A 27,869-nucleotide genomic window follows, 5' to 3' on the forward strand; every position below is an offset into this window, starting at 1 on the left:
AGGCATTCTATACAAGACCTAGGTATTCTATACAATGTCGGATTTCATACTCTGCCGGTAATACATACAATGAAAAAAAAGAGAGTATGATACATGGAATTATTCTGCGTACTACCCAGATGGCGTGTGCACCAATCTTGGGAGTGTTTCTCAGCTACCGTGGGTGTAAAATTTTTTGAAAACGGATGGTTATAATAACTGTAACTGCTATTAAGTTTTTGTTTTGTTACTTCATATATGACCCAATCAAATCATATGTTTTTCCTTTAAGCAAAACAAAACAAGGCAGACATTGAGATAGAATTGTAAAATTCTGACGCAGTTGTAAATTTTGACAATTTTTAACGATATTTCCTAAATCATGGCGTACATGGATCTAGGCTAAGAGTAGTTATGATATCGAAGAACTTAATTACGGGATCTTCTTGGCTGCCTGTTCGGTCAGCATTATTCTCTGACAGTACCTCGAAATGTTCTTGCCCTATTCAATATTTGTTTCACGATACCCTTAATGCGACACGACAATTCTTTCGCGGTTTATTTAAAAACAATTCCTTGTCCTCTGGTGTTTACCGTAAACAGCATCGACTCCCCGTAGAATATTTTAAAGATAATGTGCAACCATCATCTGCTACCAAGTTCAAATTTGGCTCTTACAAATCTGGCAGTATTTATCGAGTAACTTCAAGATGGTGTACCAACTCCTTGACGAATTCATGGAGAGAAGACTTATTTCGAAAGTTCTATCGAGGAGGAAGGGGGCCTATGCTCTGCTTCGTAGGATTTGCTTTGGCCAAGAAACCATCTCTATTAACTGAAGAGGAAGAGCTTGAAGGAGTGTCATTTTTAATCAGAGTTAGTTTATGTTCAATCAGTATAATTCCATTATATATTTTTTTAAATTTTTTCAGAATTGATCTGACATACATTTTTGTACCTGACAAACGGTCTTTTGTGCTAGACTTTGCATTGGTATTTGATTTTTAGTATTATAACAAAGATTATGTTAGAACTCTGTCACTATGAGCATGGAACTTGTTTTTATGTTATTATAATGTCATAATTGTGTAATAATCATAATCGGTAACCAAGGTAGGTTTTTTTGGGATATATCTGTATCTAATGTGATTTGTCATGCTAATCCCATGAGTACAAAATAGATTTTAAGGTTGCAAATTTTTAAGAAAATAGTTATTCTCCATTTTTTGACGCAGTCAATAAAGTTGCGAATTAAAAGTGGGGAGATTTCCGTAGCGTGATGTGTGGCAGAATAATCGCCAAGTCTTGGGAACTTCCGGGCAGTGGCCAGCGAGAAACTGAAAAAAAAAACATCACAGAAAGGGACCAACTCAAAAGGCATAACTCATAGCAGCCCCCTGGCAAACACCTCCATCTTTTTTTTAAAAAAAATTGCAAGGTTAAAATCTATTTGGTACCTTGGCGACTGTAGTTGATGCTACAGATCATGATACGGAAATATCCCCTTAAAAGTCACCAGTTAATGTTAATTCAACTTTTTTTTTTATTTTTTGGTATATCTATTAAAAAAGAACCAAAGAAAAAAATTGCATTTACTTATGGCAGTAAAATGGAAAAGTAATAAAAAATCTTAGAGGTTTCCGCAAGGTTACCGTGAGTTATACCCTTCCAGTTATTCATATCTGATTTTTTTTTTTTTTTAGTTTCTTGTGGGCCAGCTGCTTAGAAATTGCTATACTTGGATGTCATTCTGCAACAAATCATGATACAGAAATCTTCCCGATTATTATTCAATTTTGGGGGCTTATAAAAAATCGTCAAACTTTTATTGACACAATGATGATAAATTATTGTGTTAATAGGTACTATTAATGTTTGGGTAATGTTTCTGTGGTATTGGTTCTTTTCGTTAAGCTAGGCAATTCAACTATTTTTTTAGTTTTCTTTATAATTTTTTTCATTTCAATTTTTATGTGTTTACAAAAGTTGGCGAAGACCAAAAAGTACTTAGATACTGTACAATTATAGTCTATGTATGCAAAAAACTCTTCTTGCTTAGGTAATTATGGTTACAAGATTTAATTGTTTCAATGTATTTAAGATAAATTTTACCTTAGTCGGGAAGAAAAAATTATTCTTGGGAGAGAGAAGCTCCCATCTTTGAAATGCATTATTTCTTGTTTCTGTGGCAGCAGAGCAGTCTTAGACCTTGTGGCAGAGGGGAGTTCTTTCAATAGACAAATTAGAGGATTTTTCTACCTCCCAAAATTGATAAGTACTTAAAAAATCTTTTTTTATTTGAATTTACCAGAACATTTATGTGATTTGTTTATTCATACGAAGTAAGCAGACATGTTTTATTGCAATTAAATAAAACACGTACCGCTTAGAATAAGGCAAAATTATTTGTTTGCGTTTGTAATCATTAAAGTTGATGGCAAAATAAAATAATGAGGCATCTGTAATAATGCAGCATTTGTAACCATGTAGCATTTGTGGCTGAAAACCATAAAGCAAATTTGCAAATAGTAAATATATAAGGAGGAATCTTGCTATAATTATATCTGAAAACAAGTAAAGATTGCACATTTTTTCTAGAAGTTCATCTTAAGTCTTTCTTGGAAATACTTATATTTTATCATTTTTTACCCCAATTTTACATTATCCTGATTTGTCTGTTTTTTTAACACTACTTCGACAGAAAACATAAAGTCGGTGTTCTGCTCTATTTCATTTCATCTAAGTTGTCTGATTTTGACCCTACATTTAATGAACTTTTTCATATTCTATTGTTAATATATTATTCCTACAAACATTTATCAACAGTGAAATTAACTTTTTATTGAAAAAATATACATTATCATATCTAATATTTTTTATTTTCTTATATTTTAAAAAATATGACATTCAAGATCCTTGGATGACTTATGGTCATATTTAATTAAAATATAAATGTTTCATATTATTAAAAATATGTTGATTTATATTGTTTACTTTCCATTTGAAATGAAAAAAAATAATCATCTAAAAATTCTGTTATAAATGTAACTGCAAAGAGAATATTTATACATTCCCTCCTTGCTGCAAAACTGAAAGTGTAGAGCTAGAAATATATTTAATCTGAATAAATAAGAAATTTTTCCTGCTTCTTATTATGAATTTGTTCTAATTTTATGCAATTTTTACTTTGTCTTTTAGGAGTCATTCTCCTCACTTCCATTTCACGGACAAGGATTAAATATTGACAAAGGTAAAGTGTTGTCCAATATTACTCTAGCTGACTTAAAAATTGGAGAATTGATTGCAAAAGGCTGCAATGCTGCAATTTATAGTGCTTGTGTCTCCGATCAGATTAAAAGTAAGACATGTTTTTATATTTTTTTCTTTCTTTTTCTAAGTTCTAGTGTAAGGAAATCTTTTAACAGTTAAAATCTCATTATGTAATATTAATATTTTTATGTTTGATATACATGTATGCTTTAGAGGGATGAAGTAAAATCTATACGAGCTTAATGTCATACATGTTAAATATTGTTTGATATCCTAACTAATAGATAACAAGCTTATGGATTGCCAATGTTCTCACTTTCACTTGTTTTTCAATTTATCTAGGTTTGCAGTCATTTTACTAATTTAAATCAATTTGTTAATGTTTTAAAAATAATTGAATTCAAATAATCAAAATTACACCATTTTCTTCTTTTTTTTTGAGGATAAAAACTTTTATAATAATTTATGTTAATTTCCGTCTCTAGATTTATAAATTTATTCTAAAATTTTCTCATTCAATTTAATTGTTGCCTGAACCTAAAGTTTTGGTCTGTGTTATGCTTCAACTTTACAAGAACTGCCATATACAAGTGAACTTCTCATATTGTTAAATATTAAAATGTGATACTGTTTGTTATTTTTAAAGTGTTATTTTAATTAAAGATAGTAAAAGCTAAAAATGACTTGTTTCAATTAAGGATACAGAACTGATTTTTTAAATTTTTTTTTTTTTTTCGATTAAACAAAAATATAGATTTTGTCTTCTCAAAAAAATTCTGCATTTTCGAATTCCCGAGAAATATTAGTTTTCTTAAGCTTTTTCTGATCTCTGTGAAAAAAAATTTAAATTGCATTCACATGGTATAAAAACATACATTGTAATTTATATTCACGCAATTTAAAATTCCACATTGCAATTGGTATTCACAAAATTTAAAATCCCACCTCTCATTTCATATTCACATAATTTAAAAATCCCACATTAGAACTTGTATTCTCAGGATTTAAAAATCTAACATCTAAATGCTATTTCCACAATTTTTATAAAAAAGTATCATACTGAAATATTTTTTATTTAAACTGTGATAATATTCTATGATATGTTTTCTAAATGCACTCTTTCTTGCTCAAATTTCAAGTATTTTTCAATTATTTAAAAAGTTTTTTGCACTTGGTGTTTTTTGATTTCTATTTTCAGCTTTTTTGATTTTTTACCAAACTCATTCATGGATAGCCTTTAATCCATTTATCACTGATTTATCACAGTTTTATTATTATTATTATTTTAACTATTTTAAGCAACTTTTGTAACAATGATCAATTTGTTCAACCAAACAAAAAAAAAAATTATTTTAATGCTCCTTATTTTTATTATAACTAACAATGTATAACAAAACTTATATCTTTTAATTTATTTTTAGGTAGTTCTGAGTTGAAGGAATTGGGAAAGGATGTCTCATATTTCAATATTTCTTCTGAAAAATCCAATGGTAAGCTGTACCACTTTTGCTTAAAGGTTTTAGATTTTTTTTAAAATTCTGTATGTAAGCTTTAATTGTGAGAAGGTTAACTTTTTATTTTCTTTCCATTCCTTACATGTTACTTGTTTACAAAAATCAGAGTTGTATGTGAAATTAAATTTCAAATAACTATTCAAACTATTCAAATAACTAATAACTGTAATTCAAATAACTATTCAAATAACTAATTTTCAAAATGCTGTAAAAATGAGATTCTTTTATTATCATGAAGAATATTTGGTCTTGATCTGATTGTAGTAAGCTTCATGATAAGGTAAAAGAAATAATCATTTACTTTTGGCTTTTTTAATTTAAATTTTTGAAACTCCTTAGAAAAGTGAATATTTATTCTAAAGGAAGTCTCCTGGCAAAAATTTGCATTTTGAGAAGGCTGTAAAAATCCTTTTTTAAAGTACAGTACAGAACCCGTTATCCGGAATTCAGAAAACCAAAAAACTGTAACAAAATTTGATAAATTTTCTCCCCATTTTTTAAAAATTTTTTTTTTTTCCTCATAAGATTTTAGGATTTTTCTTTCTTTCTTGAAAGATGTTTACCTTAGCATCATTTTGGAAATATTCATTAGTGTATTACTTATTCGTTTTTTCTTCTTTTTAAGATTATTTCCAATTTTTTTTTTTTTTTAGTTTGGTTTAACAATAAAAAAAACGGCTTTTTGTAGCGATTCAGAAAACCGGAAAAATCAGTTATCGGGAATAGCGATGGTCCCGATCGTTCCAGATAATCGGTTCCCTACTGTATTTATAGTATATTAGATATCGATTAGCACAATACTTGTACCTCAAACATTTAATCAAGCAACATTGGTTTTAATAATGCATTGGCAAATTTTTACGGCTTCTTGAAATAGATAGGTGACAAAAAGTCTAACTAAACTGAGCCTTTAGAATTAATAACCTTGTGAGTTTTTTTTTAGCATATTTAATTTTAGTTTAGATTAGTCAAGATTCATTTACTTTATTTTTTTAAGTGGAAAACAAATAATGTATTCATCGTTTTAATGAAGTTTCCCATTATTATTGATATGTCAGTCAGTACCAAAAAATCTTGCTTTACTGTATTTTAAATTTTAGTTTGTTTTAACACTGTACTGTGGAAATATTATTTTGTAGACATGAAAAAAGATAATCCTGAATTGACAGAATGTGGAAAAAATATCGGTCCCTTACTTGTTTCATCCAATTATGTGCCTCGTTGTCAAGTGCAGCAAGGTAAAATTGCATTTAATATGATCATAAGTAATTTTTCAAATTAATATTTTTGAAGTTACTCAATTTTCTATTGTTATTATACAAATAGTTCAGATTTTTTTTTACTATTTTTTGTAAGCATTATAATATTTGAATTCAATTTAAGATACATAAGTATAAATGTGATAAATTGGAATATAAAATAATGTATTCATAGTTTTAATGAGGTTTAATAGCCTCAAATTTTAAAACATTCTCCCATTGATATATTAACTAGTGCCAAAAAAAAAAAATTGCTTTATGGTATTTTTAGTTTTGGCTTGTTAAAAAGATAATATGTAGAAACATTTATTTTATAGGCATGAAAAAAGATGAAGATAATCTCGAGTTAACAGAATATGGAAAAAATATTCCTCCTTTGCCTGCTTCATCCAATTATATGCCTCATTTTCAAGTGCAACAAGGTAAAACTGTTTCATATTATCATGTATAATTTTTTTTTAGAAATTGTTTGATATTTTTGAACTTATTCAGTTTTCACTTGTCCAAAAATTATTTTTTAAATTATTTTTTTTTCTAATTTTCAAAGTGATGAATGTTTTTTTAATCTAATTCAAAATGTATAAGGCAGTAAGTTTGCGTGCATTTTATTCCCTAATCATATAGCAAGCAAGTTATTCTTGTGTATGAAACAGTGCATATAGAAGAAACCTTTTTAAAAATTTTGCTCATTGGCAAAAGTATCTGAGAGTTAAAGAAAGTAAATTATTGGAAACCATTGCACTGCTTTTGAATACAGGAGCCATTGGACCAAGTTCAGAGGATTTTTTGATTGTACACACAAATTCAGATATGCCATTCTGCTCAAAAATGTTATTCATTTAGATTGTATATGTATATAATTGACTAATTTTTATGTAATATTTCACACTTACAGATATGTGAAGAATTGCTACCAGTGTTGTGCACATAAAAACTGACAAATTTTTTATCCTGCCAAATTGTTATGCATATTAAAATCCTCACTCCATTTTCAATTTACAGAGAGTCCAAATATAGAAAAAAGCTTTTGATATTTTAAAACTGAAACCCACACAATCTAGAATTAGATAAGAGAAAAAAATGACCCTTTGTTACACAGTTTTCGGATTAAAGCGGGGGATAGCCTGAACCACAGTTGTATTTTAAAAAACTGAGTATTCAGAAGCTGTGAAAACAAAAACATCAGAACCCATAATGAGTTGAATATCATTTTTATTTATTACGTTTATAAGAAAGGAGAAAATCTCACTTTGTATTTGATAGAGTCTATAGACTGCCAAGTTCTTAACTTCTGTTTCAGAAAATTCGGTACATAGGTTCTATTCCTCATAAAATTTTATTTCAAAAATGTGAAACGATAATGTGCTTATACTAACCATATTTACAGCATGGTTTTTGAAACATTATCTCAAGTAATAGTTTACATAAACTACATTTTTACCTATTATTTTAGATCAGTAAAATAATGGTTGAACAAAGATGTAAATGAAGTAATGAAATATTTCAAAAATATTTTTTTTAATCTACGTATAAAAGTTAACCAAAACCATAGAGATACAGTGGCTTTAAATAATATTAAAACTGACTGAAGTAGAACAGTGAATGATTCAATGCACAAAATATTTGGCCTCTCCTGATTTTATTTTTTCAATTTTTGTAAAATCTCACTGGCCTTATAAGTCTTGAGATGACACACATTGTCTATGTTGTTTATTTCTTTTAGGTTTATATCTGTGTTTTGTTAGCTGCAGAAATTTTTTTTTTAAATTTTCAGTTTCATTTTAGAAATTAACATGTTTGCTTTAGTAAAATTAATATTTGTTTTGCTTTTTTTATAACTTTTAATTTGAAAAATATTACTTCTTTTATGGTATTTAAAACTCTAGTTTATATTGTTTACTGTTAACATTTTCTATCTTTCATTGTTCTTCTTTTTACTTTTTTTTGAACTATTAGTTTTTATAAAACATAGAAAAGTTCTTTTATGTTTTTATACTTAGTCTAAAAAAGGAGTGAATAATTAGAAAAAAAAAATGAAGTATAAAAGTTTAAGAAAACAAGCAATAAAAATATTAATAAATGTTCTACTAAAGTTGTAAATTTAATGCTATTTATTTTACAATATATATAAACTCCAAATTTATTATTTGATTGAAAAGTGAGTTATTTGTTATTCCTTGCAGTCTTAGTGTATTTGATATATATCATAGTAAGAAATTTATTGAATTACATTTAAGGATTGACAAACTTAAAATATAAAAATATATAATTTCCAGATTGTTGGATTAATTTTTGAAATTTATTTTTGAAATTTTGATTATATTATAAAAGTTGTGCACGACATAAACATTTTGTGAATTCTATTTGCGTACCATAATGTTTGCTTCTGTTACTATTTATACTATTCTTATTTAACATGTTATGGCTTGTGCATATTTTTCGAGAACACAAACTGTAAATTTCATGGATAAAATACCTCCAAGTTGACTAGCACTTTGCTTACTTAAAATGGACTTAATCAGTTAATGATAAGAGTTGAAAAAAAAATCATGTATCTATACTTGATAAGCTTAGATAAAATATTATAGTTGACATTTAGTATTAATGTATAAGGATTGGCAAACTTAAAATATGAAAGATTTAATTATTTAATTTTGAGATTTTTGAATTGATTTTAATTTAATTTAAGGTAAGTTTTGTTAAACTTCCACTAATTTTTTGACTGTTTATATAAAAGACCGTAACATGATGACTTTATGTATTTGTCAGGAATTTTTTATCTTAATTTTTCATAGTAAATGGACTTAATCAGTTTGCAATTAAAAATGCAAACTGAGGAAAATGTTAGTCATGTACATTGTACATAATTTACTGAAATAAAATATCATAGTTGATGTTTATGAAAATAGTCTAGGTATCTCTATTGATTTAAAAAGTTAAAAGGATTTAAATTTCCAAACTGTTTACACAAGAAATGGTAAAAATAAGTTTTCTTTATGACTTTGCTGACATTTTGTTTTCTGAACTAAATTATAATTAGGACTTATTAACCAACCTACTAATTTTCTAATTAACCAGCCTACTAATTTTCTAAATTTAATTAGTAAATAATAGTTTGTGTGATTTACATTATTTATTTATTTGATTATGTTAGGTATATTTGATGAAAACATTGAAACGAAAGAAATGGGAAAGAATCCTGAAAATTCTGTTCAGAATCAGTTTTTCATGCCACATTTTGAAGGACACCAAAGTTAGAATTTTTTATTGTGTTTATTAATATTATTATTAGATTAGATTCTAAAATAAGCATAAGATATTTCTAATGGAAATTTAAAGGTAGAATTTCATTATTAAAAGACAACAGCCTTAAGTGCCATTAGCTAACAACTTAATTAACAACTAAATTTAGTTAGCCTAATTTAGCTTAGAGTCTGCCAGCTTTTCTTTCATGTTAACTAAAAATATGATGTGAACTATTTATAGCCTTTTAACACAGAGTTTTTATTAAACATGTTTTTCATTATTTTGTATCAAAATAAGTGAAAAATATTATGTTTGGAATTTTAATAATTTATGATTATGAAATGTAGCATGAAACCTAGGTGTCTTTTTCTGCACTAAGGGTAAAATATTCCAGATTCCAGTAATATTCCAAACAATAATTTTTTCAAAATTGTACTTATTTTCAGTCAATTAGATAAGAAAAGCAGTTATTCAGCCTTGAAATTTTTTTAATTTACAAAAAATTAATCAATTATTAAAAAAAATTTGAATGTAAATGAAAATATTTTTTTTCAAAACAACTTTTTTTTTTAATTTTATATTTTAGTACAATTATAATTCTGATAATCTAACAAAATTTTTTTAGTAACTATTAGACTATTTTTTATAATTAAAAATGCCAAAATATATTTTTGCTTGTTATTAAAGCTAGAAAAGAAAAAAAAATAATGAAGAGGACACTGGTGCCCATCTGCATCAAACAGTTAAAAATGACCTATCTTATGATGAAGACAACTTCCTTTAGAAGCATCTAACTTATATTTTAAAGAAACACCTAATATTCAAAAAAAAGGTAGACTTTAATTATAAATTAATATGGTATCTTAAAAAATTATAAGACCATTAGCAAATTCAAATTGGTGCATTTCTGAAGATGAAGACGTAAGAAATAACTACTTAAAAATAAATTTTTTTAAATGTACTCATTTTTTTAAAAAAATTTAAAAAAATGCCATTTATTTTTTAATTTTTATAAAAAGGTAAAAAANAAATATTTTTTATTTATTTATTTACTTTTTTTCATTTTGAATTTTTTAATCATATTTCAGCTTTTTATAATTTTTTTTGCTAATTACTGATTTTACCACATTTTTCTTTATTTTCTATTGCAAAAGAAATCCAGCAAAGACTTTTGTTTCAAAGAAGATACTCTTTTTTTAGCAGCCAATTCCCTTATTCTTTTCAAATAAATCAACTGAACTGGATCAACATCATTTTGACATTCTAGACCAGTGGTTTTCAACTGGCGGCCCGCGAAGCCTTTTTGTGGCCCACATACTAAAATATATTAGTTGTCGTGTTTTTGCGGACAATTTTTGTACAAAATCTATGTGGGTTTAAAATACTTTTCTTTCATTTATAAAAACCTAATTTCTTTGTTTCTGTGAAATTACCATACCAACGGTGCAAAAAAATTTATTTCTCAGGTTTTGCATCGAAGAAAATATTTATTCAAATCCAAAAATAATAGTGTATGTTGCTCTTTTTTATTTCGTTGTTTTTGTATTTTGTGAATATAATTTAGCATGTACGTATCAGAAATTTTCTAGAAGAAATTATCCAATTTAACTTTTTGAAACCACTTAATTTGGACGAAATTACTTACATTTGTAATTTTAAAACGCACTAAAGAGGGAATGAATATCATGTTTTATTTCCTTGAATTGAATATCGCATGAGCGGAAAAGAAAAGAAAAAAAATTTTTCATATGCTCGAGAATTTTTTTTGTTGATAATTTCTAATAAGTAGAAAAAATTTTAATTTATCACAGAATTAAATTTAAAAGAAAAAAATCTTGTCACTAAGCTTCTGATCAAGAGAAGATTCAAAATGATACGTAACAAGTATTTGTAATGCTTGTTATTTTGTTTTTGAATGTAAAAAAAACTTTGATAAAAATCTAACAGTAATAATTAATATTCCTATAAAAATTTCGATAAAGTTGTGGCCCGCCATTTGACTGGTGATTTTAATTGCGGCCCCCGGCCACATGCAAGTTGGAAACCCCTGTTCTAGACTGTCAAAATGAAGTTCGCATTCTTGGAAAATAATTTTCTGTTGAAGAGGGCTAAAGGGGTATGTAGGTTTAACTGTATAACAATACATGTATGAATGGCTACTATAAGAAAACTGCTAAAAAGGTTGCAAATTAAATATGGTCATCAAATGTAGTGGATATTATTTATTATTCCAAATTTAGAAAAACTGTCGATAAGTTAAAAAGTATTCTAAACTTGAAGAAAAAAAAAGCGAATTCGGACATAGTTCGGATAATTGGACGTTTGGATAATAAGGGTTCGGATAATCGGCGCTCCACTGTAATTAGAAAAAAATGAAATATGAAAGTGAAAAAATACAAGCAATAAAAATATTAATGAATGTACTACTAAAGTTGTAAATTTATTTTGTTTACAATATATGTAAACTACAAATCTATTATTTGATTGAAAACTGAGTTATTTGTTATTTCTTACAGTCTTAGTGTATTTGATATATATCATAGTAAAAATGTATTGAATTATGTTTAAGGATTGACAAACTTTAAATATTAAAATATATAATTTCCAGATTGTTGGATTAATTGGTGAAATTTATTGTTAAAATTTTGATTATATTATAAAAGTTAGTTTTGCACAACAAAAACATTTTGTTAATTCTATTTGCTTACCATAATGTTTGCTTCTATTACTATTTATACTATTCTTATTCAACATATTCACATGTTATGGCTCATGTATGATCAAAAAAATCATGTATGTATACTTGATAAGCTTACATAAAATATCATAGTTGACATTTAGTATTAATGTATGTAAGGATTGGCAAACTTAGAGTATAAAAAATTTAATTATTTAATTCTGAGATTATTGAATTGATTTTTAATTTAATTTAAAGTAAGTTTTGCACAACTTCTACTAATGTTTTGTCTGTTATTATAAAAGACCATAACATGGTGGCTTTATGTATTTTTCAAGATTTTTTTCGTCATAATTCTTCATAGTAAATGGACTTAATCAGGTAGTAATTCAAAATGAAAACTGAGGAAAATGTTAATCAAGTACATTGTGCCTAATTTACTGAGATAAAGTATCATAGTTGATGTTTATGAAAATAGTCTAGGTATCTCTTTTGATTTACAAACTTAAAAGTGTAAAAGGATTTAAATTTCCAATTTGTTTGCGTAAGAAATGGTAAAAATAAGAATTCTTTATGACTTGTTAGACATTTTGTTTTACGAACTAAATTATGATTAGGACTTATTAACTGATCTACTAATTTTCTAAATTTGATTAGTAAATAACAGTTTGTAAGCTATACATTGTTTAATTATTTGATTATGTTAGGTATATTTGATGAAAACATTGAAATGAAAGAAATGGGAAAAAATCCTGAAAATTCTGTTCAGAATCAGTTTTTCATGCCCCATTTTGAAGGACACCAAAGTAAGAATTTTCATTGTGTTTATTAATACTATTATTATATTAGATTTTTAAAATAAACATAAGATATTTCTAATGGAAATTTAAATGTAGAATTTCCTTATTTTTCATTATTAAAAAACAACAGCCTTAAGTGCCATTAGCTAACAACTTAATTAACAACTAATTTTAGTTAACCAAATTTAGTTTACTGTTTGCCAGCTTTTCTTTCATGTTAACTAAAAATATGATGTGAACTATTTATAGCCTTTTAACACAGAGTTTTTATTAAACATGTTTTTCATTATTTTGTATCAAAATAAGTGAAAAATATTATGTTTGGAATTTTAATAATTTATGATTATGAAATGTAGCATGAAACCTAGGTGTCTTTTTCTGCACTAAGGGTAAAATATTCCAGATTCCAGTAATATTCCAAACAATAATTTTTTCAAAATTGTACTTATTTTCAGTCAATTAGATAAGAAAAGCAGTTATTCAGTCTTGAAATTTTTTTAATTTACAAAATCAATTATAGAAAATTTTTTGAATGTAAATGAAAACATTTTTTTAAACTACTTTTTTTTTATATTTTAAAACAATTATAATTCTGATAATCTAACAAAAATTTTTTAGTAACTATTGGACTGTTTTTTACAATTAAAAATACCAAAATATATTTTTGCTTGTTATTAAAGCTAGAAAAGAAAAAAAAAATAATGAAGAGGACACTGGTGTCCCATCTGCATCAAACAGTTAAAAATGACCTATCTTATGATGAAGACAACTTCCTTTAGAAGCATCTAACTTATATTTTAAAGAAACACCTAATATTCAAAAAAAAGGTAGACTTTAATTATAAATTAATATGGTATCTTAAAAAATTATAAGACCATTAGCAAATTCAAATTGGTGCATTTCTGAAGATGAAGACGTAAGAAATAACTACTTAAAAATAAATTTTTTTAAATGTACTCATTTTTTTAAAAAAATTTAAAAAAATGCCATTTATTTTTTAATTTTTATAAAAAGGTAAAAAAATTAAAGGGTGTTAAGAAATTATGAGACCACTTATGGAAACAATCATTGTGGTTCTACTATCACATCATATTAAAAGCATTATGCGAAGCACATTTTCTTGTATAGTTTGAAAAAGCAGTGCTCAATGAGCAGGTTCAAATTTGATACTTTTAAAGTAAGTCACAAAGTTTTCTCTAATAATGAATAGTTTTCATTTGCTACTGCGCTAAAAATAGTGCATTGTATTAGACTGGCACAATACTTCGGAAACTGTACCACCATCAGCCTGATTGCATCCTTAAATACAGAGCATTTGAAGTTATCAAAAATAAATAAGCAAAATTGGAGAACTATTTTCATATTGATTCTTGTGCTTAGAACTCCTATTTTCTTTTCTTCCATTCATTCACTTTTATTAGTCATATTATTCGATTGAACTAAGATCAAGATGATGTCCTTTATCCAGTATCATGTAAAAAAAATAAAAAATTTCATAAGCAGTCATTTTCGATACTGTTGCCATAGTAATGCAACATAACAGGTGCCATTGTAGGCAAAATAGTAGCATAGTGCAACGATTGGTGGCACCGTAATATTAAACAATTCTTTTAGGTCATAATTCCCTCTCCCTAGACTAGCATAAGTTTAAAAACCTATAATACATTGTTTTAAAGATCAGTAATTAAATAAAACCTCTGACACTACCTTTATATTAATTGATTATTTTTATTTACTTTTGTATTTTTAGATCAAAATGATGGTGTCCAAAAAAATGTAACTTCTGAAATTGAAACTTTTGGCAAGTACAATATGGCTGTAAAAGTTATGTTTAATTACAGTGCAGAATCCAATGCCTATGCTATTTGGAACGCTATGTATAGAGAAACTTTACCACTGTTTGGAGAATTTTCTTTTGGGGATGCATGGGAGACTAAAGTGAGGTATGGATATTTTATTCTAGGTTAGAGGTGCACAAATTATAGCCTTGGTATCAAATGAGACCCTAAATGGTTTATATACTCATCTGTGCCTTCTAGACAATAACATAATTTGAAAATTGCTTAAGAAAATTTCATTGGATGAAAATTTTTTTAATTGAAGAAACTTTACACAACTTTAACTCATTAATATTTGAAAAAAAAAGGTNTCTGAAAGCTTTTCTACTCCCATTCAAAGAAATCTGTGAATTATTTTTTCTCAGCTAACCAACCCATCGCACATTTTTTTACAATCGCTAACAGCAATGTTTGTCAACAAATCATTACAATTGTTGCAGTAATGCTATTTTTTTTAAATTTCATTTTAACCTTTTATAACATATTTTATTTAAGAAAAAAAGTTTTTTTTAAGAACCAATTATATATTAATATTTAATTTTACTCTTTTTTCGGTTGATATATGATTTTTGATTCAAAATTTTGTACCAAAACATTAAGAAATCTTGCCAAATTGTCAAAAATAATTTTTTTCAAAATGATATGTTAAAAAAAAATAACATTGTGAATAAAATATTTTATAATATAGACACTTCTCTTGTACACATCCTAAACTTTATAAGAAAAAAAAAAAAAAAAACCTGGAAATTTTAAGATTTTTGTCTGGAAAACCTGGAAAAATCAGGGAAATTTGAAATTTGAATGGCCACCCTGATATACTCATCTCCTTCTAGACAAAAACATAATTTGAAAATTGCTTAAGAAAATTAAAAAAAAAATTATTAAATGTTGATTAAACATCTAAACTAGAACAAAGGAATCCTAATTTTATTTAAAAATTTGAAAGCATTGGATGAAAATTTTTTTAATTGAAGAAACTTTACACAACTTTAACTCATTAATATTTGAAAAAAAAAGGTGTAATTTATGCATAGTCAAAATATTAGAAAAATATATATAGATTACAGTTTAATTTTCTTAAAAAAAAATCAGGTAGAATCATTTTATATATTTTTACTTTTTACAATCTAATGTTTCATTCTTAATTTAAGTAGAATAACACCATTCAAAATTTTTTAAAAATTGGATTACTTCAATTTGTTTTCAATGGTGTGATTAAAGTACTTTTAATTTTCATGACTATTTTTTCCCTCAGAGGACCTTGCTCTCTTGAAAAGTTTATAAACCACTATTTTACATGCATCCGACTATTAATATTTTCTGACAACTTTTTATTTTATTAAAAGAGACTTAATTTGTTTTCAGTTAAGTATTTTATTGCTTAAAAAATGGAAGCAATGCTCTGTGCTAGACAGTACAGTGATATATTTTTTTAATATTTGGTTTTATATATATATTTTTTAAAAAGTGTAAAAGCATTTATAATTTTTTACCATAAAAAGGTGGCTTTTTTCCAATTTTTCTTAAAAAGTACAAGTCCTTTCTTATTTTAATCAATGATTTATTGCAAATTTCAAAATTTTTTTTGTCAGTTGTTAGATATAAGATTTTTTTAAACTATATTTTAAATGTTTTTAATTATTTTTCTCACTTCTGAAATTGCATATGTCCACTTTGAAAGCAGATGTTTTTAATTTGTATTTAAATAGAAAGCAAATAATATACTTTAAATAACAGATATTGTTTGTTTTTTACCATACTTTTTTCAGAAGATTTTGTTAATATAATTATTTTAAGAATTTATGTAAAAAGCATACGAAAAATGTTTTATTTGTTTATGTTTTAGTGTTCTATTACACTTTAAACAATATTTTCAACATCAAAAACTTGTAATTTTGATACTTTGTATTTTTATATAAAATTAATTTTATTGACTTATTGCAATGAGAAATATGTTTTTGCTTTATTTATACTTAATTTAAAACAATTATTTCTTTTACTTACTTTATTTTACATTAAATTTATAGAAAAAAGAAACTGAAGCCTCATCCTAATATTGTAAAAATGTATTCTGCGTTTGCTGACCAATTCCCTTTACTCCCTGGAGCTACGAAAAGTTTTCCCCAAGCTTTGCCCTCACGTCTTTTGAATGATGGCTGCGGAAGAAATATGACGCTTTTCCTTGTAATGAAAAGGTAAAAAAAATAATTCCTTTTTATCAATTTATTTTTAAGTGTTCAATTTAAATTATAAGTTAAAGATAGTTATTTAACTATTATCTTAACTGTTATGCTTATAATGATTTAATTCTATTGAGTGTTATTATTTGATAATCTCTTGTATAAATATATTTATTGTTCTTATTTTATTTGTTCAGTTTCTACTATGAAATTTTAATTTTTATTAAATTGCGACATTTTATAGATGAAATGTGATGTGTTTTTTCATTATTATTAGACATTAGTGAGTTTTTAAAAAAATTTGTAGTTTTATCATTTATTGACGTGACAGATCAGGGAATGCAAAAATTCCGTGCCCCAGTTTAATTTTATGTTAAAATTTAGTTTGTTAATGTTGTAAACAGAAGAATAAACTTTAATGAAATTCTTTGGTTATTTGATGTTTCAACAACTCTTGCTAATGGAAGTAAAAGTTTTTGTTTTGTAAATAGATCAGTTTATGCTCTAGCACTGATTTGTAGGTGTTGATAATGATGATTCTTAGCAGTGTTGAATAAGTATCAAATGATTTTATAAATGCTAATACTTGCAAAAAAAATTTTAATAGTAACTACAAACTATATCATTAAAGCATATTTTTTTATAGCTGCAATTTTCATACTTTCCATGACTGTGATTTTTAAGCTTTCATTAGTTTTGATTTCCTTCTTTGAATAGCTGTAATTTTAATGTTTTCTTTAACTGTTTTTATGTTTTCCATAATTGAGATCTTTATGCTAGGATTTTTTGCTTTATGTTTCAGATTCTTCGAGTTGTTATTCTTTTATATGTTGCAAAATTCAAATGTATTTTGGCAATGATGTAATCTTCGTTAAGTTTCTTTAAATAATATAAAGTTTTTTTTATCAATCTACTTTATAATGCATTATTAAAAGAACTTTATTTTGTAGCTTAATCTTATTTAATGCTTGTATAAATTATTGTTAAAAAAATGCTTTGATGAAAATTATATTTTGCTTGTAGGAACTGCTTTGTTAACACTCTGTATCTATTTATTTTAAATTTTTGTCCATCTCCATCCATTTTTGGCTCCCTTTTTTTTATTGTTGCCACTTTTGTCACATGCCAAATATGCAAAGAAATATTGAGACCCTACTAAATTCAAGATTCAATTTTATTACAATAATAGCCATTCTTTAACATTTCTAAAAATGTTTTTCAAATCTTAAATTTTCTTCTTTTTTAAAAAGGGCTCATTTATAAAAAAAATAATTTTAAAATAGCTTAAAAATAATTTAAATTTGTCATATAGCTTAAAAGAACAAAGAAAAAAAGAAGAGAAATTATTAAATTTTCTTCTTTTATTTATTTAATTATTATTATTATTTTTTGTAATGCTTTCTTAAACTATAATTTTTTAAAAGTATAAAAGAATTAAGAAAAATTTAATTGCGTTTTGTGAGATTTTGAGGGGTGAGTCTTGTGTTGGAAGTGAATTTAATCAGGATTTTGCATACATAAAGATTTTAATATTCATTTTAATTTTGTATGCAATCAAAATTTTAATTTTGTTAGTATAAATAATAAACATGACTCCTGTAATATAGTTTTTATGTATGGTTTTTCTGTTTAGAGATTAAATGTGGGCTAAATAACTTAAGATTGCAACTCAGTCATCGTTTTGTCTAAAATATGTTACAAAAATTATAATTCCTTAATATTCCAATTTTTGAACTTACAAATCTTGCTAATCATGTTATTATTGTATTCTATCATAAGTTAAATTCTTCATATATACATGATAAATGTTACTCCTATAAAATCGTTTTCATGTTAATGTTCTTTTTAAAAATTAAGTGCAGGCTATATACCTTTTAAAATTTCAAGTCAGTTATCATTTTCATTAAAATATATTACAGAAATTATGATTTTTTCAATATCCCAAATTTTCAATATTAAAATTTTTTTTCTCCTTTGAATTTGATATTGTAGTTTGATTGCAAGATAATAAAACAGCAATTTTGTTCTTAGCTATGCAAAGATAAGTGATACAAATTTGCTGATTACAGATATTAGATGTTTTTCTAACATCTTGTTTTTGTAATTGCTGTCAGAATAAAAAGTCTGGTAGTAAATATTTCTGAACTAAGATTCTGAAGAAAAGAGCAATTTTATTTCTTTGTCTACCTATATGATATCATTTTTTAGAGCTCATAGTTACTGATAAAATGATTTTTTGCATTGTTTTAATATTCTTTTCTTTCTATGTGGCCATAAAAGTACCATCCATCTTTTATGGCCATAAAAGATGGAGAAGGGAAATTGTATCAATCTGAAAAAAGTTAGAAAATTTAATTAAAATAACCTTAAAAACAGGAAAATGAATGAACAAGTCTGAGATAGCTAAAGCCAAAATATTTTTTCCAAAGTATTGGTCTTGTTATGATTTAAAAAAAAAGAAAAATGGATTTTTTTAATTCTTGTAGAAAGCGTAAGTGTAATTTTATGTGTAGGAATAAAACATAGCTTAAAAATTTATAATAAAACTTTAGCCACAAGTTGCAAATATCAGGAAAAGTAGATGAAATCTGCAAAAAGTGAGAGAATTTTTTTTCTTAGTGTGCTATGATTTTTTAAATCAATTGGTGCAGAAAGGATACAAAAACAATGAGTTAATTTTGTTTATTCTAATATCAGTAAAACATTTATTATTTGTAAAATTATGTGAATTTAGTCTTAAATATGTATAAATTATGTGCCATTCAAGAATTTAATAACTTTAGAATCCTTAGATAGCTCGTATTTTTACTCAGTTTTGTTTAGAAAATAGAAAGTAAAAATATCCTGCTGAAAAAGATTAATTTAGAAAAAAATCTGATAATAATAAAATTTCTGATTTTAATAACTTAAGTAATCTGATTTTTATTGTTGATTTTGGTTGTAACATTTCACCTTTGAGTACATAAGGAACTGTGGTATAATTTAATATGCAGAAAAGATAATTGTTCTAAAAAATATTTTTGTGTGTAGATATCATTGTTGCTTGAAAGACTATCTCCGATCTCAAAACATCAGGCCAGAGACATCTCTCCTATTGTTTACTCAGTTATTAGAAGCTCTAGTTCACCTGTTTCAAAATGGTATCACCCATAGGGATTTGAAATCTGATAATATCTTGCTTGATCTCTCTTTAGGTAAGAACTTCAGTTTATTTTTACTAGCAGAAACTAGTTTTTGCTCTGACAATGGCAGATTATAGTTATAACCGGTATAAACCAAAAACTGTCTTTCATCGTTCTAGTAATTACTAAATAACATTCGTTTAAGTAAGCTAAAAAATTTAACTATTTCCTCATTAAAGAAACTTGATATACAGCCGGACCTCTATTTAACGAAGTTGTTAAATCCCGATAATAAGTTTGTTAAATGGAAAATTCGTTAAATCGAAAATCACCTTTTGAAATACTTAAACAACACGAAACAGGTTTTAAATTTATAAACACTAGACATAATTAAAATAGCAATTGATGCACTTTTATCTTGTAAACTTGTATCTACTATTTATTTTATAAATCTTAGTCATAAAAGAAATCTGCATGGAAGGGAAGAATACAGCAAAACATTATCCAGTGTTACACTATCGTGCTACATTCATTTTCAACTAAAAAAAAGCTAAATTTATGTATATAATTATGGCTTCATTTATTTGCTGTATAAAATTATAACTGCAAAATAATTTTAAACGTACATTACCACATGAATTCTTAAGTTTTATTGCTAATGATAAAATCCCTTAATTTTGTCCGAGTTTTTCGTTTGAAATGCAAAAAAAGGGAAAGGGATTTTACTGCTTTCTCTAAAGGTTAAGGGATTTCAAAAATTAGTTGAAGGTCATTTCCTTTGTAAAATGTGTTAACAAGTTTGAAATGTTTTGGGAAATAAGGAAAGTGAATCTCAAAGAAAACTTCCTTATATAGAAAATTCACTTTGCTATTAGGAAGTTATTTTACGAAGAAATTTCCAAAATGTTCTTGGTTCCTAGAAAAAATTCGTAAGAGAGAAATTCGCAAAATGGAAGTTTGTTAAATAGAAGTCCGACTGTATTTATAATTTAAAAACTTAATGTAATTAGGTTCTTAAAATTATTTATCACGAAGAAAGTGCCAAAATTTTAATTGCCAATATTATCCCTGATTTTGTATCTTATATCATAGCTTTGTAAAACAAAGCTGCCCATTTCCTGAAATGTATTTTTCAAGTCAAGTTTTGATAATTTCCCCAGCTATTACATGATAGACCAATTTTTTTTTTAAAAAAATGGGCAGTTGATGAAAGTTTTAAAAATCTTGCTTGTTCTTTGATGGCTATGCCTTTCAATTATGTTGGACTTGAAAGAATCTTTTCCAATTTCTCATTTATGCATTATAAATTGAGGAATCTGTTAGGTTAAGAAACTACATCAAAACTTGTTTTGTTATATAGACTACTGCAAAGAGCAAACAATGTACATAATATCTGATTTAGAATGGTGATATTATTGTAAATAAATTTTTCATTTGTCAGCATTTAATTGTTTTTCCTATGTATTATCTACCGTTAGTCAGTAAATTATTTATGTAATTTTCTAAATTTCTGTCATAAATGAAGCAGAAAGAGGTTTTTACCATGCTGGTTTTAATCGGTTTTTGCCTGTGGTTTTAACCACTTATGTGTACACACACACCACACACACACACACGTTTTATGTCTTTTATCTCCACTTTATAAGAAGGTGAAAATTCTGGTATTGAATTAAATTAAAAAAAATCTTTTGTTTTCAGAGTAGCTGGTTGTTGATCCAAAGTTCCCTTCTGAATTAGACTCCTCATTTAGGGTACAATGTGTGGAAGAATTAATACATTTAACATATTTTTTACCAGGTGCTAAATTGATATTTCTGTTTAAATCTATAAAAATAGACTAATCTTCCAAACACACGAAAAAAATCAAAAGCTGAAACAAAATAAAAAGGAAAGTAAATCAGTGGGAGATAACAGCAGATAATATTAAGCACTAAAGCTGCAAACTGTTGATTTTTAAAATTTTTTTTAATTTATTTATACATTTTCTTTAAAATTATATTTTTTCCTTATTATTTTTCCTTGTTTTCTCTGTTTTTTTAACACACATACATATTATACATATATAAATATCATTTATTGAATTATATATCATTTTATTAAATTATAATTTTTTTTTTCTGTTTCTATAAAATCTTTTTTTCTGTCTTAAAACATTTTATGAATGATTTTAACCTTTGGAGTAATTAGCTCAAAATATTAATTACATGCATAAGACGGAGTTCATTTTGACCACATCAGTATCTGTAAATTATAATGTTAAGTCCAGAAACATGATCAGTGATAAATGATTGATATAATGCTAATAGTGAATATTTATTAGAAAAGGTAAGATATAATATCTACAATACATATATTTAAATTTTGCACAAAAACTAAAGTAGAAAAATATTACAAAAACAATAGAATATTACAAGAGTAAGATGAGTTATGCATTCTAACTTTCAGCTATACAGAATGCAATCAAAATTGAAAATAGCACTTGTTTATATTTAAACTTGTTATGTATGTTGCACTTTTGGGAATATTTAGTGTCAGTTTTTGATCTAATACACAGGATGCACTGATTCCTTTTGCTGGAAGTCTTTTCACCCCAGAATCAATGTAAACAAACAACAACAAAAAATTACGTAAACAAATAAAATACAGTCCGGAAATCGGAAAACCAAAAAACCGGAATGAAATTCGATACATTTTCCCCCGCCATTTTTTAAAAAAATGTTTTTTTCCTCATAAGATTTTAGGATTTTTCTTTCTTTTTTGAAAGATGTTTACCTTACCATCATTTTGGAAATAATCATTAGTGTATTCCTTCATTGTTTTTTGTTCTTTTTAAGATTATTTCCAAAAAAAAAATTTTTTTTTGTTGGGTTTAACAATAAAAAAACGGCTTTTTGTAGCGATTCAGAAAACCGGAAAAATCAGTTATCCGGAATAGTGATGGTCCTGATCCTTCCGGATAATCGGTTCCCTACTGTAGTATATATTTATAAACTTTTATATCAGAATTCTTGAAAATAATTTTAATGCATTTTTTTAACACTAAAAATAACCACACTTCTGAGATTTAAAAACTTAAGAACTTATAACTTTTTTTCTGTTTTGTTTACCCCTCATAGATAATATTATTGATATGAAATAAATGTAAAATTTTTTTGTAGGAATTGCATCCCCCAGGTTGGCAATTGCAGATTTCGGTTGTTGCTTGGAAAATCTCTCTTTGCCTTATACATCCTATGACATCAACAAGGGTGGGAATATATCCCTAATGGCTCCTGAAGTAAGAATACATTTTTGAATGGTTAAAATTTCTAGTTCATGTAGAATTCCACATCTTGATAAGTGAAGGTTTAAATTGTAAAGAATTTAAAAATGTACTTATCTTTATTAGGCCTGCTTAATTCTGCTGTTTTATTATTTTAGCTAATGCTGTTAAACATTAGGGCAACAGTTCCACAATTTTGTGATCTGTATTGTGGTGGCTGCTTTACTTTTCCTAGCTGCCACCGGAACACCCTTAACCACTGAGCTCTCTGTAGATGCGTTAAATTAATAGATAATAGAACAGAACTCTGTAGACATGTGAAATTAATTTTAAATTTAATTCATTAGGTATTATTTTTTATACTTTGTATAAACTCTTTAGTTTCATATATTTTTTAATAACCATATTTAATTTTTTTTTAATCCCTAGGTTGTAAAATGCGAACCTGGACCATTTTCAGTTATCGATTACTCAAGAGCTGACTTGTGGGCTGCTGGAACTATAGCTTATGAAATTTTTGGTGGTAACAATCCATTCTATTCTCATTCAAGTGTGAAAAACAGTACTTATAAAGAAGAAGATTTGCCACCTTTTCCAAAAAATGCTCCTCCTGCTGTTAAAAGTTTAGTCGTGAAAATGCTTTCGGTCAATCCTTCTCAGGTAGTCTTAATCAATTATTTTTAAATTCAGATTAAAATTATAAAGTTTTATCGTGAAATAATAAGAAATTATCCTCTCCATTTTATGTGTATTGAATGTTTTGTTTGTGAAGAATAATTAAATCCCATGGTTTATAACAATAGCTTCCTAGATGAACAGGTTTTTCAATTCGAATTTTTTTACTTATTATTTATTTAACTGAATGTAAATGTTTTCTTTATAAACCAATATAAATGTTTTGAAAATGAGGACAAGTAATGTGTATCAAGTTGGTTGTAAAACAGGAAAAAATCAAGGTAGATTGGTCATTTATAAAAAATTAGTAGGAAATGAAAATTTTGAAATTACAAATTTTATGAAAACTTATTTCTTTGAAACTATTCAATCAATTTTACTCAAATGTTTTTTTTTTGCCTTTCATAAATGAACAATGTTAAAATTTTTATGCCGTATGATTCAAACATTTTTGGATGACTATTAAAGTATAAGAAAAATAGTTATTAAATAGCATTTTTTGCTTGAATTATCTTTAGCAAAACGATTGTCAGTGAGCTTTTTATTCTAAACAGCTCAAAGTGAATGGACATAGGTCAAATTGTTTGTTTAAGAAAATGAACACAGTTCAAAATATGTGTTTTATGAAAATGGACACAGCTCAAAATATGTGTTTTATGAAAATGGACACAGCTCAAAAGTAATGTTGAAGAAAGTGAGCATAGCTCAAATTGCGTATTTAAGAAAATAAAGACAGCTCAAAATGTCTGTTTAAAGTAATGGACACAATCCAAAAGGTGTGTTAGAAAATAAGCAGAACTCAAAATGTATGTTTAAGAAAATAAATTTCAAAAATTCTTTAAAAAAAAGTACAATTTTGAGAGAAGAACTTTTAAAAAATGAAATTGAATACTGTGTATATTTTCTTAAATACACATTTTGAGCTATGTCCAGTATAAGAAGCTTATGGAGGCAATTTTTTTAAATGTGTGCAAAAGATTTTTCATTTTTTGAGGCAATATATGAAAAGTAAAGGGTTCAAATTTTCGACCAATTTTCTCATTAAAGTGTTTGCCTCATATTTTCTATATAGTGGATACCCCAAATAATTTGAGTATTACGAATTCAAATCTGTAAAAAAAGTTTTATTAAGGAGAAGTATGTCTCTATATCTGATTTCATTATATATATATTCTTTATTTAAAGTTAATCACTAAAACCATCAAGATTGCATATTAGGTGAAAATCTGATCATTAATTCAAAAGTTATTCATGTGTATCTTTCTTTTTCTTCTTTTTTTTTAACTTTATGATCTGAGATACAAGGGATAGACAAAATAATTGGAACATTTCAATACTAATTCTTTTTTCATATTTCTCAAGAAATATGTAAAATCAATTTATACTTTCTGAAATGCTTAGATCATGTGGTTTTTCATACATATCAATGAAGTTTAAAACTTTTTTTAGGTTTGAGGGACCAACAATAAGTTACAAACTGAAAATATTGTTTTTGGACACCCTATGCCAAAATATGTAGCAATAAATTTGTATCTAGTAACAATTATTTTGGTTATTATATCTAATAATTGCACAAAATTTTGTAAGCTTAGCTTAAATAATTATGGAAATGTAAACATTTTTATAAAAAAACTAAATGTTTGTCTTATGTTTTCTAGCTAAAACTTAAAAAATATTCAATAAAATTAAACGAAATTTTTAGAGCAATTTAAAATAATTGGCAGAATTTTTTTAAAAAAATCTTTGAAAACTCTGCAATATATAAGTAATTAAAGTGATCTTTTATAGTGATTCACAGAAAAAATGTGTCATTTTTTTGTAATTTTGTAGTGAATTGCATTTGGCAAATGAATGAAAAAAATCCTATTTGAATATCTTAATTTAAAAAGTATCAAGCAATTTTCTAAGTAGTTTTTGTACTTTTTAAACAGAACTCAAAATGATAAGGAGTTTTCTACAAATATTATTTTGCATCATAAGATAAAATTAAATAACAAATCATGATACTATACAATGAACATTCATTCTCTGAAATATAATTTATATAAGATAAGAAAATATGCACAAGAAAATAAACTTTTTATGGGGGATGATTCCCAAAAATGCCAGCGTCATTTTTAGTAAATGTAATAAATTTTTTGAAAAATCCTTATCATTTTGAGCATTATATTAATAGGTACGAAAATTACTTAGAAAATTGCTCGAAACTTTTTATATTTTTGGGATACATAAATTGGACTTTTTTATTAGCCAAATACGATTCAGTACAAAATTACGAAGAAAAATTTAATACCCACCCCCCGCATGCACAGTATAAAAGAAATACTTTAATTACTCATTTCTTTTGCAGTTTTAAACAAATTTTTCTCAAACTTTAAAACAATTGCAACGTTTAAGTAATCCAAAAAGTTTGCTTAATTTTATTGAATATTTAGCAAAAAAAAAAAACTTTAAAAATGGCCATTATGCATAAATATTTAAGTTAGATTTACGAAATTTTGTGCACTTGTTGCTTATAATAACCAAAATAATTTTTACAAATTTATTGCTACATTTTTTAGCATAAAGTAATAAAAAATATCATCTTCCGTTTGTAATTTATTGTCGGTCCCTCAAACCTCTAAAATTTTTAAGCTTCATTGATAAGTATGAAAAATCGCATAAACTAAACGCTTCTAAATTTATAAATTATTCTCAAAAGTGTTTTTTGAGAAAGATCGAAAAATGCGTTTATGGGGAAGTGTTTCCATTATTTTGTTCTACCACTTTAAGACTGAAGGGAAAAATCTATTATAAAATTGTTATCATCAGTTATGAAAATTGAGAAATGAATGGATTTTTTTTATTAAATAGATTCTAAAATTTGTAACCTTTTTTAAATTATATTTTTTAAAATTCCTTTTTAATCAAAATCTTGTTAAGAAAAGAAAATAGTTTTTTATAGCGCCTAATGGTTTTCTAGTAATAAGGGGACAGCAGATAAAAAAATTGAATGCACCCTTTTTTTCCTTTATTTAATTCCTTTTTTAATAAACAATTTTAACCATATCTAGTGTTAAATGTTTATGTGTATTTTTTATCACTTATTTTGTTTCTATTTGATTCAGAGACCAAGCCCAAATTTTGCTGCAACAGTTTGTCAGTTATTGCTCCATGCACCACCAAGTTTGCTGTTTGGTACATTTGATGGAGCAGCATACAAAAGAGCTCTGAAATGGATGTTTCAGCTGTCTGCTAAGACATACTTAGAAGCTTCCGTCTTACAGCCAGAAGATATGAGTGTGAAGTTAGAATTAAGAAGCACACTTTGTTCTCGCATTCAGTACTTAGAAGTTATTGAAGCTTTACAATTTATTTTGAAGTCTTAATCAACCTCAACTAAAAGTTATTGTAGTGTGGTTGCTGAGGTTTTATTTTAGTTTTGTTATTAGAATTAGTTTGATTTATTTTAGTTTTATTTAAAACCATGATGGATTATTTGCTTCAGCTTTATTAGGATAAAGTTTGAAAAAAATATTTAGTTTTCAGATTGTAAAATATATTTATATTGAAATGAAAGGATATTTTTCAATATGTTGTATATTGCATTCAATGTATAGATTGCTATTGTTAATAAAAATAATCTAACTGTATTTAGCTTTCCAATTTTTCATTTTACTTTTTGTTCATAAAGAGCTTGGGACAATAGTATGATAATGATTATAAAGTATTAAGCTTATTTTGATTATGCAAATGTTCTAGAATATTCTCGAACACAACCAATTATATCTAGTACTAAGTTATATTAATAAGCCGTAGAAAGAAAGTGTTTGTTGAGAGAAGGAAAATGTGTGATAATATGTAACAAATCCACCATTTAAAATTATTTGGTTTTGATTTCTGATTTACTGATTATGTATTTACTAATTTGTCTGAACTTTTATTCTAAATCATTTGCATTTCAAATAGTTTCAACTGTTACGCATGCTTATTTATTTAATAAGACATTCCAGATTGAAAATCTAAAAAATAAATGTAACTAATTTTGATGAAATAGCGATGGAACAA

The 27,869-nt window shown here is 25.9% G+C and overlaps 1 protein-coding gene across 4 annotated transcripts; it reads left to right on the forward strand.

The window, feature by feature from the left end:
* Window positions 1-117: 117 nt before the first annotated feature.
* LOC107449337 (PTEN-induced putative kinase 1) lies at window positions 118-27,454 on the forward strand. Of its 4 annotated transcripts, none has more exons than XM_043050433.2 (12): window positions 118-855; window positions 3,178-3,337; window positions 4,671-4,739; window positions 5,903-6,001; window positions 6,340-6,444; window positions 9,177-9,275; window positions 14,496-14,688; window positions 16,611-16,778; window positions 19,794-19,957; window positions 23,044-23,162; window positions 23,577-23,807; window positions 26,930-27,454. In XM_043050433.2, exons 1-12 carry the CDS (start codon window positions 394-396, stop codon window positions 27,188-27,190), a joined length of 2,130 nt encoding a protein of 709 aa, XP_042906367.1. In that variant the 5' UTR covers window positions 118-393; the 3' UTR covers window positions 27,191-27,454. The 4 variants fall into 4 exon arrangements, with proteins under 4 accessions (XP_042906367.1, XP_071037338.1, XP_042906369.1 ...); XM_071181237.1 differs by lacking the exon at window positions 9,177-9,275 and adding an exon at window positions 12,653-12,751 and having other exon boundaries at window positions 203-855; XM_043050435.2 differs by lacking the exon at window positions 6,340-6,444 and having other exon boundaries at window positions 203-855.
* Window positions 27,455-27,869: the final 415 nt, after the last annotated feature.

Source organism: Parasteatoda tepidariorum, chromosome 5 (genome assembly GCF_043381705.1).
Source record: "Parasteatoda tepidariorum isolate YZ-2023 chromosome 5, CAS_Ptep_4.0, whole genome shotgun sequence".
NCBI lineage: Eukaryota > Metazoa > Arthropoda > Arachnida > Araneae > Theridiidae > Parasteatoda > Parasteatoda tepidariorum.